We start from the raw sequence: 17,910 nt of genomic DNA, 5'->3' as shown, positions 1-17,910 counted from the left end.
TTAGAATTACTTGTTATGTTAGTGAAACCTAAAATCTACACGATTTTACATGAATTCAAGATTAACAGTTTTTCAATGTGTATATTTAACATATGTGTTTGTTGAAATACAGGATTTATATTTCTATTTTGTTATTTTTCATAATGACATTTTTATATTTTGAAGCAGAAATTTGACTTTATGCAAGACTGAAAATCGCACTAAGCTCCTTATTGTTGGTGATCCTTTGAAAACCAGAATGTTTTATTGGGTTGCATCTATTGGGGTTAGCTGAAAAAAGTTTTCATTTGTCTGTGCCAAACCAGGTGGTGGTAAGGTGCAGTTCATGATATGTACAGAGAACAGAGGTATTAGTAAGAAGAGTTTGTGTAGCGTGTTTTTGTATTATAGCTATCAGAAAAACAAGAAAGACATGTAAGCCACCTTTTTGTCATCCAAATTTTGTAGCTCCCGGTTTGTTTAGGGGTTGTATAATAGGCTGGGGACTTGGTGGCACAGCTTGCCTTGGTTTATGCTTCCTACTTCTAGTTTTAGTTGGTGATGGTTTCTGTAGGGAAAGTTCTAATCTGGTCACTAAATGACAGCGTTCTTAGGGGAGGGAAGACCGTCCTTACAACTGAAATTGTAAGGGGAGATGTGAATGTGAAAATGTCTGTAGGAGTTTAGGAGAATCTAGGCATAACTTACGGAGCAGATAAAACAGTACAGGAAGAGTTAATAGAAGCATTTACTGTTCTTCTCCCTTTTTGGAAAGGTTGGCTAGTTACTTTTATATCAGCTGAAATTTGTGATAGAGGGATGAGGCTAAAAATCTTAATTCCACTCACTGAAGTGTTAAGTATTCCAAGCTACAGAAGTATAAACATTTCCTTTTTGAGACCAAAGCAATAAATATTTTTATTTTGTTTACATGTAGTTAATGTGGGTTTATGATGAAGATATAGGAATGAATTGCAGAGAAGTTACCTTTGTCCCAGGCTTATACAAGATCTTTGATGAAATCCTTGGTAAGTATTTTTAACAATAACGTTGTTACAGAGTTATGGAGTACACATTATTCTGAAAGCTCTCAAAGCATGTTAGTTTGTGTTTAAATCTAAAATCACAGTCTTAGAGATCCACTAAAATGCAGTATACTAAAAGTTCAGTATGTGCCAGCACTGTAGAACAGTGCAGAAGAAGTAAGAGTGCATTCAGTTTAACTTGCAGGAAGGTATAAGATTTTGTTATTAAACATCCAAATTAGATTATTCTTTATTGTCAGCATTGTTACGAGATTTTTAATTTGCGGAGTTGATCAGGACCTCAATTTTATGTCATGTTTCAAAGAAAACCCTTCTATCAGTGGTCACCTAATAAGATGGAGGAGAAGATGCCTCAGTGTTCACTTAGATCATCATAATCTCCTGAATCGTTAAAACTACTTCCTTCTGTACAGAATGATAGTGTTTGTGATGATGATTGTTACAAAAATCATTTCTAGACTTCAGACAGTTGTAAAATAAATAAGTATCATACTGCCGTTTAAAAGCCTGGTCACAAAGGCACAAATAAATGTTTTTTCAGAAAAGTCTATCTGTACCTGAGTACCTGAGTTACTATGGCGTGCCAGCTCTTGGTGACAGGCACGTACTGAAGGCTAACCAGCAGAAGTATCTTATGAACATTGTGCTGTCTGCCCTACTCATCGGCTGGTATAATTGACATTAAGTCTTAGACTGATCAGTTTTTATGATCTTATGTTGTAAGGACTGGCAGGATGACATCATGAACTAAATTGTAGTCTGTTGAGGTCAATGGAAATTTTGTCAGGACCTTCCGTGGGTTCAGAAAGCATTCATACCTCTAAAACTGTGCTTTACAGCATTGTTCTCTTAGAGGCAGTAGAGCCTGCATCTTATATTGTCAAGCCAAGTGGGAAAGAAGGAATTTTTGTTTTTACTTGTTGGTAAATTTGAGAAATATCAGAATGAAAATCTTCCATCACTACTTTTTCATGTGCTCCCTCATAGAATTTAAAGGCTTTTCCCAGGAGTCACTTCCGTCTTGTCCCATTCAAAAGGAAGATCATTGTCATATCATTATCAAAGTACCATATGATTTATTGCTTTTTTTTATGTAGCACTGGCAAGTGTGGTATGAGAACCTGAAGCTGGTGCAATAACATTATAGAAAATGGAAAGTATAGCTGTACATGCTTTTTAATGAAACTGCACTTAATAGTTTTAGCAAAAATACCTTGAAATATCTGATCCTCGGTTGACATCCTTTTCATCTATTGAGATATTTTATCTTTACTGGGTTTCTCTTCATGTCCCTTGAGGGGTTATTTTGGTCTATTTTGTAGGTGATGAGACAAATGCCGAAAATGATTGTGAAATGTTTTGATGGTTAATGACTGTAATCACGTTTCTGATTTCTGTTGTTTCTAATTTATATACATGTGAGTGCAATTTAATTAAATTATGATCAACTATTAAACTCTGCTTACCCCACCATTGATCCTAAATTGTGTCAAGTACAAGTAGTTATGAGTCTCCCAAGCTTTTTAGAGATAACGTTTCCTGCAATCAAAAAACTTAATTTATGCAACTTCTTCAGGATTGCGTTTCACTGGCAACATGAAGAGTAGACAAGTCTAGTGATGTGTAGGTTTCTAGTTTGTTTGTTTGTTTTAATGTACAGGTATAGGTGTATATGTCTGTGGTCTTTTCAGACTAGAGTGGATTTCTCTTAAGGTACTGTTTCTCTCCTACTGTGTCTATATGCATACGCGGAAGCAGTCATTTACTATAAAAATAATTTATTCCATCTAAAGCATTGTAGAATAGCACTATTCTAAAACAAAAATTGATAAATTTTAACTAAAAATAATTTAATTCATAAATTTAATGCTGGCATAAATAATCTGTTACCAGTTAAAATTAGTAAAGTGAACTCTTTGATGTGTGTGTATACACTGTCTACATCAATAGGGTTCTGGATTTGGTGAATTTTAAGTAGTAATGATAATTGGAGCCAGTAAGAGCTGATAAATTCAGACTTTCCCTTAGCTGCAGAAATACACTATTCCAGCATGTAGCTAATTAAAGGAACTAGAAAATAGTATTTTATAAAGGGCAAAAGTGTAATATGTGTAATAAATGTCCAAAGAAATGCAATACAGAACAACTGAAGAGTGAACTGTTTAATATGTTAAGAACATTTATGGAAACAGGCTTACAAAATATGCCTCTATATTTACTTCTAATGTAGTCTAACTGCTAGAAATAGAATCAGTAGTCATAAGGAGGCTGAAAAATATCTTCTTGCAGATTATATATACTGACTTCAGTAACAAGGTAGAGAATATATAAAAAAAAGCAACCTGATTAAAAAGCACCTTGACCATTGTAACTTTTGGTGGAATGTGTATGTAATCAGTTTTACAAATCAAGTAATTAATTTTTGCTCCTAGAAAGTGTTCAATTGTGTTACTTTGTTTCATAGTAAATGCCGCTGACAATAAGCAGAGGGACAAGAATATGACCTGTATTAAAATATCCATTGATCCGTAAGTAAAAACATGTTTTAGTTTACTTTATTTGCCAGGGCTATTGTAATTTAGACTTTTATAAAAGATTTTAGTAAATGAAATTAGATTTTTTTAGAATACAATAATCTTTTTGGAATTGTTTCCATTGGCTTCATATTTGGAGAGGAAAAGATGAATTAAAATGGTTAACAGTGGTTACTACCATTTTGAATTTATAACTGTCTGTTTTCCTGAACCACTTATTAATGTTTGATTGAATAAAACTTGGAACCTGAAGATTTTAAAATTCATGATGAGATGAAAGCTTGGCAGTACATAACCGTATCCAGCCATAAAGTGTAAATAGCAGCTGTGAGTTCTGTAACATAACTTTATATGTCTTGAGCATCTACGTTAATTCCTTTAGCATGAGGATGAGGTTATGTTTGAACTAGTCAGATACAACATGCTGACGCAGCAAATTGCAAATGTCTCCTTACCACCGTTTTTCCAAACGGAATCCTTGAAGAAGAGTTAGTCCCTAATGGGAAATTCTAGTGTTAAATAAATGGTGTTTGGGTGTCATAGTAGTGCCCTTTCAGTGAGATGTTCCTAAATAATAAATGTTTTGAAGAGGAATTTTGGCACTGATGCATAAATGAAGTTACAATGCATATGATAAATACGAAATGACCATTCTAAACAGATTACAACTTGGCTTTGTCTCAGTGGACTTCCATGAAACCTACAAAAACTACTATTCTACCTAAAGATTAATAGAGTAGTATTACTAAACTTTAATATTCTGCGGCAGAGCCTATTGATAGTGAAAGTTCTTCAAATATAGATTTCTTTGGAGTTATTTTTATGATATGAAATGTCATAGATGGGCAATTATATTTCTTGTAAGACGTCTAATAAGCACAAACGAGTTTTTTGATAATTGAAATTGTAGAACTACAAATAAAATAAAAGCACGGTCTTTTATCGTAATGTATGTAATTATTTAAGCTAGTAAAATGTATGCAGGAGTCTATTTTCAAAAATACAACAGTTGGCCTAATGCTTTTCTTTGCTCATTTCAGGGAATCAAACATTATCAGTATATGGAATAATGGGAAGGGAATACCAGTTGTGGAACACAAAGTAGAAAAAGTGTATGTTCCTGCTTTAATCTTTGGGCAGCTGCTAACATCCAGTAACTATGACGACGATGAGAAAAAAGTTACAGGCAAGACTACTTACCATGTTGTGTTCATTCAGTTAATCAGTTGATTGTTTTTCACTACGCTTTCCCTTTTTACTTTTTCTGCTCTTTTTTGTGAGGGGTAATCACTTAGTTACTATTACCGAAGTTCTTTATTATGGTAAAATGGCTGTAAGAAACAATCTTGTGTTGTTTACCTTTTTTTTTTTTTTAATGGCATTGTTTAGAGAGAACTACATTTGCGTCTCTAATGTCATGTTAGGATTCATTATTTACTACCTGCAAAAGTTCCATGTTAATTATACCATCTGCAAGCATTAAAAAGTTTACCCTGTCAAAATTGAAGGAAAAATTATTTTAATAAATTAGTCTATGATTTATTCACCCTAAAGGTGTAGTAACCTTGATTTAGCTCATGAATGAAAGTTTGTTCTGTTTTATCCTAGCCCATATATTTTTTCCACCAAATGATGACTTCAAAATTTTCCTTCAAGACACACAGAAATGAATTGATTTTATTTTAAGATGAATGTAGTATATTAAAATTCCTTTTGAATTCCCCAAGAAATAAATTAGACTATTATTTCAGTCAGTTAATATAGTTTAACTGTGAGTTGGAGCTTAGAAGGGGTGACTTGACTTCCTGTTCTCTGGGCTCCTGGTCCCTCCACTTGCCTTGTGTTACATCTAGCAAGCGTGCGGTCACAGAGTGGATTGGATCTGTTCATGAATTAGTTTTCCACTGGGGGTGAAGGCATTGGTGTTGCTTGCCTTGCAGCACAGGACTGCTAGATCAACGTAAGGGAGCAGTGGGAGCATCCTCGCCGTGGCGGGAGGGAGGGAAGGGGAGCAAACTGCTCATCTTTGAGGCAGAAACAGCTGCCCCAGATCAGCGGTAGTGTGAAACTGTACCTCTGGCATTCTTTCATAGCTATTGTCACGTGGCCCTGCTTTTGTGCTATATAGGAACATTTTACTTCATGTGCATACCCTCTATATATTGTAACTATAATTTCTGCTTTAAAAAAACTTAAGTATGTTGTTTTTCCAGGTGGTCGTAATGGCTATGGTGCAAAACTTTGTAACATATTCAGTACAAAGTTTACAGTTGAAACTGCTTGCAAAGAATACAAACACAGCTTTAAGCAGGTATAGGAATTGTCTGAACTTTTTCCTTTTCTTTGCTGTAATTATAAACTTAAATTTTAATGCATTTTTGCTATTTCATGAAATTAATTATTTAACGTTCAAATGTAAAGGATATGTAGGGTGTGCAGGCTAGAGTAGTTCTGTAAAATTGGTACTTGTGCATGTTGGAATTTGGGGATTTTCTTTCAAGTAATTAACATTTTTCTTGAGAGTATTAATTAACTAAAAATGAAACACGTTGCTGTTAAAACTAAGGTATATTCATGTGGAAATGAATGTAAAAATGGAATATATTTTATTTCAAAATTTTGTAATTGCTCGGTTATTTAATTTGTCAGAAAAACGTACTACTAAAGACTGCAAACAGTAGAACAATTATCTAGATAGTTTTGTATAGTGTTATGAAAAAGTTTTTTTTTGTGGGTTTTTTTGTGACTTTATAAAGCTTGAAGAACTTTGGTAGGGTATTAATTACCAAACTTCCTCAACGTTGAAGTCTTTCACAGCTGGTGGCTTCATTCTCTCTTTTCTAGACAAATAATCCACTTCTGGTTATACTGTCTTGGCGCTGACAAAAAGTCTATGTTAATGGTTTATCTGACTTTCTAAGAATTTAATATTTTCTTCTAAATGCTAAAAAGCAAATTAGTACTGACTTAAATGTATAGTTTGAAAATGATATAGTTTAAAACTTGTTAAAAAAGTGAAATATTACGTACTTTCAAAAACTGAGGAAAATTTAATGCAACTGAACTTTGATGTCTGCTGCAAGAGAACATGAATCATCCTTCTGCTTGTTCTTTTAAACGTGCCTTCATTGTTAGAGAACAATGTTAAGACTCCAAGTAAATCGGAGGAAATTGTTTTGTCAACAAGCTATATATGTCTATATATTTAAAAAACCACAAATCTGCTGTCACCAATGCTTGTGCAGATCGTGGTAAGGCAATTAATTTTATGCATCACGCTCTACCAGGGGAAACCTCTAAGAGAAATCTGTGAGCTTTTTGTTGTGTAGCTGTTGCTGTCTTAACATAGCTGGAAAATAGAACAAAGGAGGGGGATAACATGTATTCATGTATATGTAGCATGTAAACATGTATTTCAAACTAGTGTCTAAAATGTTTTTGTTTCTAAAGACTTGGATGAACAATATGATGAAGACTTCTGAACCCAAGATTAAGCATTTTGATGGTGATGACTACACGTGCATTACATTCCAGCCAGATCTGTCTAAATTTAAAATGGAAAAACTTGACAAAGATATTGTGGCCCTCATGACAAGAAGAGCGTATGATTTGGCTGGGTCGTGCAAAGGAGTCAAAGTTATGTTGAATGGGAAGAAATTACCTGTAAGACTCTCATTTAAAATATTTTAAGTAGACTGAATACTTAATAGGAAGAATAGTAATTGCTTATCTGTATTACTATAGGTAAATGGATTTCGCAGTTACGTAGATCTTTACGTAAAGGACAAACTGGATGAAACTGGAGTTGCACTCAAAGTTATTCATGAAGTTGTGAATGAACGATGGGATGTGTGCCTCACTTTAAGTGAAAAAGGGTTTCAGCAAATCAGCTTTGTAAATAGTATAGCTACCACAAAGGTGAGTAGTTATATTTATATTAAATGAAAAAAACTGTAAAGGATAAAAAATGTATACTAAGGTTATGCCTAATCAGGTATTTGATAAAAATAAATCTGGCTTCTATAAATAAAAAGATGAGGTAATCATTTGCATGAGACTATCTGTTAAGAGCAATTAAGAGCAATCAAAATACGTTCATGGCAGTCTTTTATTTCTGTAGTTTTAAAATACTAGCAGTCATTATCAGTGAGGCCGATGTCTTATGCGAGCGTTATGTGGTACTGGTTAAAGATAAAATGAATAGAACTGAAGTTTACTCAAAATATTTTATTCTGTCCTTTTCAACACATTTTTGTAATAAAGTAACTCTGAAATTAAGGTAAAAATTGTGTACAAAAATGCTTAAAGTTAGTAGCTAGTTTTGGTTGGGAAAAATGGTTTTGGTATCCATGAAAAATGTTTTTCCATTTATTGCTTTATGATGTATAAAAATGGCCTGAAATGTTGAGAATATTTTTCTTTTATACTCTTTTCTACATTAGGGATCTAGGTATTCTCTGTACCTTTTAGTAACTAAAGAAGTAGTGAACTGTTATCATTGCAAGCCTTCAGTTATGATCAAGAAGCAATTTGCTCTACATACTAACATACAAATTTTAGGCTTCTCAGATAATGGGGCTGTTTGGCCCTAAGACAATCATCTGAAATCCATTAGCACAACTCATTTATGCCAGTTTGCTATGGCCCAAAGAAGAAGTTTAGTTATTGAGGTCCACCATGATGAGAGAATGTCTCTGTCATTTCTGCTCTTCACAAATTACGCATGAGTGATGTACCGACAGTCGAGCTATATTTGCCCCAGATTCCAATGACTGATGGCTATTTCTAGGGAGTCTTAACGATGAGTTTCCCTGAAAGATTAGAAAGATAAGAATTTGTAATCAGACACTTAAAAATTTCTTGCTCAGATCTCTTCTAGAAGAGTGAAACAGAAGAAGCTTCCAAAGGTGGTACAAGTGCTTCATAAGCACCAGTGGTTACACTAAGTGAGGTCCCTAGTCTAGACCGAGGTCCAGAATATCAGTGTTAACCTAGGTGGTAGATGAAGTTTAGCCAGTGTTTTGGTGGTACCTGATTGTCACTATATAACTTCCTCCAGTGTTGTTTTCAGTGCAGGTGGACCAGAATTCAGTGATAAGGGAGATGATTTATTTTGGTGTGGAATATTTACTTTTTAAATGTACATTTTAGTTAAATGCTTATATGATACTTGTCAAAACTAGGGAAAACAAAAAACGTATCTATTAATTCTAAGGTTAAACACTTGTTTTACTTCAGGCCTCTTTATGCAACATGAAGAAAAGTAGCATGACTTTAAAAGGTGTTCAGAATATCTTTATGAAGAAGCTGACCGTGCAGAGAAACTTAATGTTTGAAATCAGGTTATGAAAATATATTTGCAAAAATGAATACTTACTCACTCCTAAGTAAATATGTTGCATACACTTACTCAAAGGATTTTGAATTTGACTCCTTTCGATCAATTTTCATCCATCGTGCAGTTACACATACGTTGTTATCATATATTCTTTAAGAAAATTCATAGAAAAAATACTATGTATTCTTCAAAGGTAAGTGTTGTAATTTCTAGTTTTTCCCACTCTCCCAATCCATGCCTTATGTGTGTGACTGGATGTGGAATGTTCGGGGCCGGTGAACCACCTCACCAGCAATTGATGTGCAACTACCCACTGATGAGACATAATGGCTAGTAACTAACTGCGTCAACTGCCTGTTCCCTTATCTGCTAACAGGTGAGGAGCTCATTTCAGCTGTTCTTTGGTTGTATATCACTGTTTGCTGAAAGCTTTTCATTTCTGTTTCTGGATAAATTTCACCCAGCGGTAACTTCCCTTCCACCTTTTTTTAAACTTGCTTTAAATTCAAACAAGTTTTTTAGGTTGATGGGATTTTTTTTAGGGGTGGGTAGGTCAGGCAGTATGTTGAGGCACAACTCCCTTTTTTTTTTCTTGCAAATTCGTTACCATGTCACTAATGAGCAGTTCCCTTTGTATTCACAGTTTTGCAATAGTAGACTGCCACAGAATTCACTGCCAGAATCTACGATTGCATTTGAAAGAATGTTTCTAGCTATTATGGTTGTGTTGATGACCTTTTAGTGTTACTTGTGTATAAATTGATAAAACATTGTCTTCTCCAAGTTCTCAGTTTCAAATAGTACCTATAGCAGAAATTATAGTAGAAAATTAAGTTATTTACATCAGTCCAGTGATACTCTTAGTATTGCAGCACGGCTAACTATAATACTACCAATCATTTTAGTAGAAACATTCAGCTAATGTGGATGCAGTGGCAGATACTAGACTTGGATACAGGGCAGCCAACCTGTTAAAATCTGTGAGAGTTTAGCAAGAAATTCATGGCAGTTCCAGAACTTGATATTTTCAGGCTTATTCTAATAAAATAAATATAATAGAAAACTAATTTGAGAGAAATTATGATGATTGTATTTATAGAGCTAATTGAATAAAAACTTCACTTTTATAATTAGCTTGTGAATTTCAGTTTGCCATATGAACTGTTTATCTCTCCTTAGAATGTAAATGTGGCATACCTCAAAATTAATTGTTGGCTGTTGATGAGAATATGAATATGATGTATATAGAAGCCAATCTAAGCTTCTCTTCTAAGACTTTAGTCGTTACCATTTCATGGTAACGTCCTTGCATCCTGAAGTTTGCAAGACTGAGGATCAATCATAATGGTTACCTTTTGGGACAAGAAGTTTATGCAGCTGTAGTTCTCTTTTTCATAAGGCGGTATCCTAATAGTTATGGACAGCCTTCTAGGTTTAGAGGACATTTTTCTTTTTCTGTCTTGTATTAAACGCACTGACAGTTGGGGCAGTTATAGGCTGTTATGCTTCGATAGTGGGTAAATGTGCCACCTACTGGTGAGATGATTGAAAGGTTCCCAACTTTGAGCTCTGAACATCCCTCACTCAATGCTACACACTAAGAATGGACACAAGAATGAGGAACTGTTACAATTAACACCTTCTAAGAACAAGAATTACAGGTAAGTAGCTGATTTCTGATATGTCAGCTGCTGGTTGGAGCAAAATATTTGAAGTCCTAAAACTAGACTTTTCTAATCCAGTTGTAAAAACAAAAACTATACTGAAATTAGAGATATTGATGCAGGCTTAAGTTTTTGTAATGTGGTGAATAAAAGTAATGCATTTAAAAATTACCATTCAAACGTGGAAAGTTTTTGAAATAAGAGTCGTTTATTTGATATTTACCATTAGTAGTTTGTTACAATTTTGAAACAAATATATTTTCTTTGAAGTGCCAGGATTCAACTTACACTAGAAATCTCTTGATGATGAAGCAGTGTTGTCTGTATATGGATAAAAGTTGTTTGATGGTTTTAAGAAGAAATATCACGAAAAAATTTTTTAGTGAAACGTATGGTGCTTCTAACTCACACTGGTGGTTTGTGTTGCTGTTTATTTTATGGCTCTAGGAACTGACACCGTATGAGGTTTATTTGAATCACGAATACCAATTTAGTAATTGTTAATAGTTACCATCTTAAGCAGTTTTTACCTCCTCTCTCTTTTTTGTTTTCATCTCTTCTTTCTACGTGAAGTTGAGAACACAGTTACTATCTCCTGTCAATTCAGCCACTTTACATCTCCTTCAGTCTTTTCTGATGCTTGCTGTCTCTTAAAATTTAAATTCCTGGCTTTTGTTTTTTCTCAGTTTTCGTTTTCCATTTCTTGTTTCTTACCTTGTTTCTTCCTCATATCCATCCTCTTTCTCCTCAGAACTGTTTTTAAACCAGCTCTAAAGAAGGACTTTTTTATTTGTTACTTCATGATTAATGTCTCCATGGAAGTGTTTCCTTTTTTGTTTCATCTGTCATAATGTGGATTAGTCTGAACAGGAGCCATTATTTCATCTGTCTTTCTGTAGACAATAATTGATATTAAACAAAGGTGATCTTCTGGGCTAAAATAATGGGCATTGAGTTAGATATGTTTTAATTATATAGAGAGGATATATCTGCAGCAATGAATTGCTAGTTGTAAGATGATAGATTTTAGTCTAAGTATTATGAACTTGCTATAATGGCCACTAGAATTTACCATTTTGTCATTATTCATACTTCTTTGTCTGCGAATTTAAAATAAGACAGTAGAATGGATCAAAAACTTGAACATAGCTTTTTTTTTTTTTTTTCCATCTTCTCCTTATTTGTTTTATGGACAGTGTCTCACCTACCTGTTTTTAACTCCTTTGTTAAATATTTTTTTCCAAGAAGGGGAAAAGAGATTTCCATTTGTGTAGAGTTGTTTTTACAGTATGCTTGATTAATGATAGAATTTCGGAGAACCAACATGAGGTGACTAGGCTCTTTTAGCTTTTTTTTGATAGTCTCTTTTGCGGAGTGGAAAATATAACTTTCTTCCAAAATCATCATTTTCAAAACTCTCTGTGATTGTGACTTCAATATTTCTTCCGTAGGCCAACAGCTGAAAAATAAAGCAAGCTAGTTAGAAAACAGTAACTGTTGGTTGAATGTGCTTATGTAGTACTAACGTGACTTGAGGTCTCCTCCTTTTGTACAGAAATAGTTTTGCTTATGTACAGCGAGGCATAGAAAACCTCAGCACGTGGTCAACCACCAGTACAGCTAGAGAAAAATCAGTCTCGTTGCCAAAGGGTTGTACTCCTTCAGACTTTAAAGCGATCTCAGTTATCCTCACTTCTGCATTCCCATTTTGCAATTGTTGGAGATTTTTTCACCCGAGTGTTTTGCCTGCTAAAGCAAGCTGAATTAAAAACCTAACTTCAGAGATGACTAATTTTACATTTCAGATTTGTCAGTTAAAATTAGAACTTCTTTTTCTGCCCACTTAATCAATAAGCAAACTTCAAACTGATGGTGCAAAAAAGTTTATATTCTGCCACCTGTCTTTCAAGGTGTCTTGCACTGTATATTTATTTAAATTGGCTCCTGCAATATCCCAAAGAAGATTTTCTAAACTACTTAAAAATGTTGAGGTTTGCCTGCCTTATTTGCAACATGTCTTCCTTTTTTTGTAGACGTTTGAAGAAAAAGCCAGGCATACCAGTCCCGCTTACTTTCCTGTGTGAAAATTAAAATTCTTGCATGAGTTTTTTTTATGGCTCTTGATGAATCAGCAAAAATTATTGTGTTATTTTGTACCCCATATTCTGTATTTTAACATGAGAAGGTTAAAAAAGAGTGGGCTTGATAATGCTGCGGAAAACAAAGAAAAGACAAAGAAAGCTAACTGGGGCAAGAATGCAGTCATACTTCTCTGTTATCCATTCTGCATCTTATTTCAGTGGAAGACTTTTCTGCTTTCCCAAGGCTTTTCAAAGTTTCTTTTAATCTGAACAGTTTTCATTCAAAAGAAATCACATGAACACACTAGTTATCGTTTGTATAAAGAGATTTGAAGTTTTGCCCTCAAAGTCAAACTTCACTGAGAGAACTTGCCTCAAGATGAAATTTGGTCTTGAGATTCTAGATAAACGCTTAGTGCTTTGAAGCACTCCCATGCAATCTGTTTGTGGCTGTTTCTGTTCATCAGCTTTATGTCTCCTATTAATGTCTTTCTGAACGCTTGCGTAATATTCTTCTGTCCCTCTAGCAGAGGTTTCAGCTCATTCAGTATCTCAGTGTCTTCTGTACTGGTGGTGGTCAGTCATTTTGGTTTAGTTAGATCTTTATGTATGCCAGCTCTGAAGTATGTTTGGAAGAATCCTTATTGTGAGTATTTTAGCAGACTATCTTGTCACGGCAATAGATTTCTTTTTGTAGAGGCTGTAGAACTTGACTGAGAGCTGTGATCTCTGTCTAAGGGAGACGGAAGTATTGGGTGAGGAAGGCAAGTACTGGTTAGATTTTTTTTCTCTCTCCAGATGCCCACTTCAAATATTCATCTCGTACCAATAATGGGGGAACCTCTGCCTGCAGATGTATTGTACTTGTAAGAGGAGAAGTTCACCTGACAAGACAGCAAAATACATACTAAACCTATCTATGTTAGGTGGTTTTTGTAATATTGTTTTCCTCTTTATTTATTTATTTATTTTTTTTAACGACTGAGGCTGTAGTTCCATCAGCAGCTGAGCATCAAAAGGGGAAGATGCTATTTTTCTTCCTTCTCTGTTCTCTTTGTCCACATGCAGTGGCTGGTTTAGGTTTTTGTTACATTAATGAGTTGAATTGTTTTTTGGTAAAATCTGACAGCTGGCACACAGTTATTCAGGTGAGAGTGGGACCTCACTCGTTCATCATCATCAGAGAGCCGTATCCTGAGAACAATCAGTTGCTGCAGATAGCTCCTTCCCATATATTCTTTCTTTCCCAGTTGTCTTTGTTTCAGCTTTCAGATACCCGGAGCTTTAAGACCATTTGTATTGTTGAGATCAAAATGCCGTCTTTCCAAAGAGAGCTTACTATTTATCCTGTAAGGGACATTATGTCACTATGGACTTGTAAGTGTTTAAACAGATTTATCACTGTTGGTTTAGACAGTTAACCTAGTCATTGTTCCGTAGAAATAAAGACCTACAGGGTGCATACCTGCAAATACTAGATGTTTTTCCTAACCTGCAATGTTTTTTAGTTATGATTATTAATCAGGATTATGTAAGTGGGATCTAATCCCATTTCATGGAAAGCAATTACGTCTCAAGTCTATGACATGATTCTTCCTAAAATGACTGTGTCACACTTCCGTAGGATTTTCTGTGTGTTATTTATTAATGTTAGTTGATGCTATTCAATAATTGTATTATGGGAATGGTTTCTAGGTCCTGTGAAATATAAATTAGCTTTGTTAGCTTAAGTAATTGACAATTTTTCTGTAGTTGTTTCTTTGACTGATATAAATTTATGCTGTTTGAGTCATAACCACTAATAAAGATTAAAACTACTTCTAAATTTTAGAGCATACACTGTAATTGTTAGATTTCCTTTCCACATATAAATCAGTAGTCAGAGGTTGTAATAGGTCTTTTTCACACAAGCTCTTTGGAAAAAATATCTTTACTTTTCTAACCAATTTCATCTCAAAATTATTTATCTTCTAGCAGTACATTTTGGAGTTTCTAATAGCTGGTTTAAAGTCCAGTTCTAAAAAGAATTGTAGATAGGGAAGGTGATAGAAGCTTTGGAGCACCTTCTGGAGATGTCTGAATTTTGGGGGCAGGGGTGTTGTGACATTGTTGTACAGATTGAACTTTATCAATGGCATATTTAAACATTGACAATATTTTGATCATCCTATTGCAAAACATCCGTTATAGCTGGCTTCAGAAAGGTAACTGTTCTGACCTACTACTTCTGAAGTTTAACTACAGAAGGGAATATTTCCTACTCAGGGTCTGTTGTGCTAGGGGTCATAGTTGGGGGGTGGATATATTGCCTTATCGAAAAGTATTTTTGCAATAAAGACTTAACTTGAAGTAGCTACTTGGAAAGACCTTCAGTAAGGGTAGGCACTGCTAAGAGTCCCTCTCTTTTGTGGATAGAAGGAAGAATTGTGACAGGCACTGCAAATATTTTACTTAAAGCTGTGAAAGAAGAAATGGAGAAAAAAAATCCCTATATGATCTTTCACTTTTTTGCACAGGGATGGCATAAGAAATTGATTATAAATCATTTTCTTTCTTTATTTGGGCAGTAGCTGCAAAGGATTCCAGCTGACTGCCCTTGTCTCAAGATGGGTGACCACATGGTGGTGTAGCTACAAGTTATTGCCCTGTGACCCCGTGAAGGGTTGGTTTGCTGGCTTATGGTTAAGCGCATGCAAGCTCTGTATGTGACTCTTAACTGTGACATGATTTATGAATAGGAAGCAGTTTTTACTTCTGATGAGCTGTGAGGAGAGCTGCTCAGCTCAAGGTTTTCTTGCTCTGCTCTTTTAGAATCTTCTGGATATAGTAGTTGGCTAGCTGCAGTTTGCTCCCCCTTTGCACTCGCATATGCCCCAGACTAGCAGAGAATGCTAATAGCATTCATCCAGAAGAGTTCTGTAAATATAGCTAAGAAAAAGCTGAGATGACTTTTGGGAATGAATGGGGATGGATGCTGTAGGTCTGTGGGTAGGCTTCTAAAGGTTTTTTTTTTTTTTTATGAACCAAACCCTTATAGCAGGGGAAAGATTAATTTGATGAACGCATATGTGATGTTTACAGTCCCAGGTTTTTTATGTGCCTGTTAGAGAGATACTGTTGATGGCCATGTGGAGTCTTAAGTACCATGCTAGTCTTCTGAGTCATTATCAGATCTGCCATGCACATTAAGGGTATGCATTATGTTACAAGCTGTAAGCTGTTACATTTGTCGTCCGTGGCTACATAGTGAATGAAAAGTCTCCTGCTTGTTCTGTTCCCTGTCACATCTGTCATCCTCAATTCTATGAAGGCTGAGTTACATAAAAGAGAAACTTGAAAACAAATTTTCCTTCTGTTATGTTATAACTTCATGTCAATGGCTTGCTAACTTAAGTGTGACTATAGGAGTTTTGGTAATACAGTTAAAAGGTATTAGGAATTTCAATGGCTTTGTTCTATTTTTTTTTCTCTTTCTTCCCTCATTAAGGGTGGTAGGCATGTTGACTATGTGGTGGATCAGGTTGTGGGCAAACTGATAGAAGTGGTGAAAAAGAAGAATAAAGCTGGAGTTTCAGTGAAACCATTTCAGGCAAGTAACTGTTGATAAATACAAAAACACTGACAAGGATGGAGGTGATAATTTTCTTTCTCTTTTTAATTATTGTTAAGTAAATTGGTTTCTGTGTCTTCAACAGGTGAAGAATCATATATGGGTTTTTGTTAACTGTTTGATTGAAAACCCATCTTTTGATTCCCAAACAAAGGAAAACATGACTTTACAGCCTAAAAGTTTTGGGTCCAAGTGTCAGCTGTCTGAGAAATTTTTTAAAGCAGTAAGTAAAGTATAACCTTTTTTCTGTGAAGCAGGAATTGACATACTAGATCAAGTATATGTATGGTATACCATCTAGCAGAAGATTAAATGATGCATTTATGGTACCCTAGTGACATCAGTATACTATAAAAATGCTGTGGAGGAGCCTCCATTCATTCTCTGGCCTTAATGATGGAGGGAATGACTGTATTTTGACTGTTGCCTTGGATTTAAAAGCAAGTATCACCTGAAAAGCTCATTTACTACAGAAGCTGGTGAAATGGATTTGGCGCTTAAAATCTAAACATAGACCTTGACCAATTTTTGTATTAAAATATTTCTTCTGACTTTGAATATTATTTTATCTATTTCATTCGCAGTCTTATTCTCTTTCCCTGAAACAGATGTCTGTTTTGGGGGGAACATGTCACGTTTACCTAACCAAGGCAATGCCAAATTGGGGATGTGATATTCAAAATTATTGTTATTCTCAGAGAACAAATTAAAAGGTTTTTGATTGCTGGTGGGCTAAGAATTGCTGCTTTAAATAAGTGTATTACTACAAATACATGGTAGAGGCTTTTCCTATTCTACACTCTTATAAAAGGAGAGAAAATAGAATTGTTAGCCATAACTCATTAAATTAAATTCTGCTTAGTGCCAGTAATGTAAATGGAACTCTGGTGGTAAGGAGAATGGTGCTACTGCTTATACTCTTGGCATCAAAGCTTAATTCACTGTGTAGTATTTTATTCCTCTAAGTTTTTGTTACTAGCAGCATTCTTTTAGAACTTAAGGGAAAAAATAACACAATCCTGGATTCATCCTCCAGATTTTGTTATATTTCTCTTAGGGCATTTGATTTAGTGTTTCTGGTATTCCCAGAAGTGGACATTTATCTTCAGAGGTATTTAATATGCAGTGGAATCTCAACCAGTGAATGTTACATCGTGAGGAAATAAAGAAAAAACAAAACTGACATTTTTTTGCTCCAGCCATATTTCCTTGTGGTGTGAAATCGTATCTAAAGCTAGTTTATGTGTAGAAAACATGCTACGTGCTATTTTTGCTGTAGACGTGTTTCTTAAAAATGCTATCACTTTCTCTAGTGGTTGTGGAAATAGTTGATATCGAGCCTTATTTTAATTTGCTTTTGGCAATCTGTCAACCATTTTTGGCCGTTACCAAAGAAACTTTAAAATGGGCATGCGTATCCCATCATAAGGTTCCTTTTTGCTGCTGGAGTCCAGGACGCAGATGCTTAGTACCCAAAATGTTTCTGGCACATCAGTCGCACAGCATAAGACAACCTTTTATTAAGCCTATGTCCTCTTTCCCTCCTTTCTTTCCACTAATTTAATAGGTAGGAGAAAAAGATGGGGATGGGGAGAACACTGAATAGAACACTTTCCAGTAAATACAAGGAGGAGAAAAGAAGCCGTGCATGTGTTGTG

At 34.9% G+C, this 17,910-nt stretch overlaps 1 protein-coding gene across 2 annotated transcripts in view; it reads left to right on the top strand.

Moving 5' to 3' along the window:
• Positions 1-17,910, top strand: part of TOP2B (DNA topoisomerase II beta) — an 82,645-nt gene that overhangs the window by 30,917 nt on the left and 33,818 nt on the right. For both annotated transcript variants that reach the window (XM_009687934.2, XM_009687935.2), the window contains exons 3-10: positions 917-1,007; positions 3,490-3,553; positions 4,600-4,745; positions 5,773-5,870; positions 7,010-7,222; positions 7,304-7,477; positions 16,130-16,231; positions 16,338-16,475. In XM_009687934.2, the coding sequence (XP_009686229.1) occupies positions 917-1,007; positions 3,490-3,553; positions 4,600-4,745; positions 5,773-5,870; positions 7,010-7,222; positions 7,304-7,477; positions 16,130-16,231; positions 16,338-16,475 (1,026 nt within the window). The remainder of the gene's footprint in view (positions 1-916; positions 1,008-3,489; positions 3,554-4,599; positions 4,746-5,772; positions 5,871-7,009; positions 7,223-7,303; positions 7,478-16,129; positions 16,232-16,337; positions 16,476-17,910) is intronic.

This window comes from Struthio camelus, chromosome 2, assembly GCF_040807025.1.
Source record: "Struthio camelus isolate bStrCam1 chromosome 2, bStrCam1.hap1, whole genome shotgun sequence".
Lineage (NCBI taxonomy): Eukaryota > Metazoa > Chordata > Aves > Struthioniformes > Struthionidae > Struthio > Struthio camelus.
Note: the sequence above shows the minus strand (reverse complement) of the source record. Positions and strands in the feature narration are given on the sequence as shown.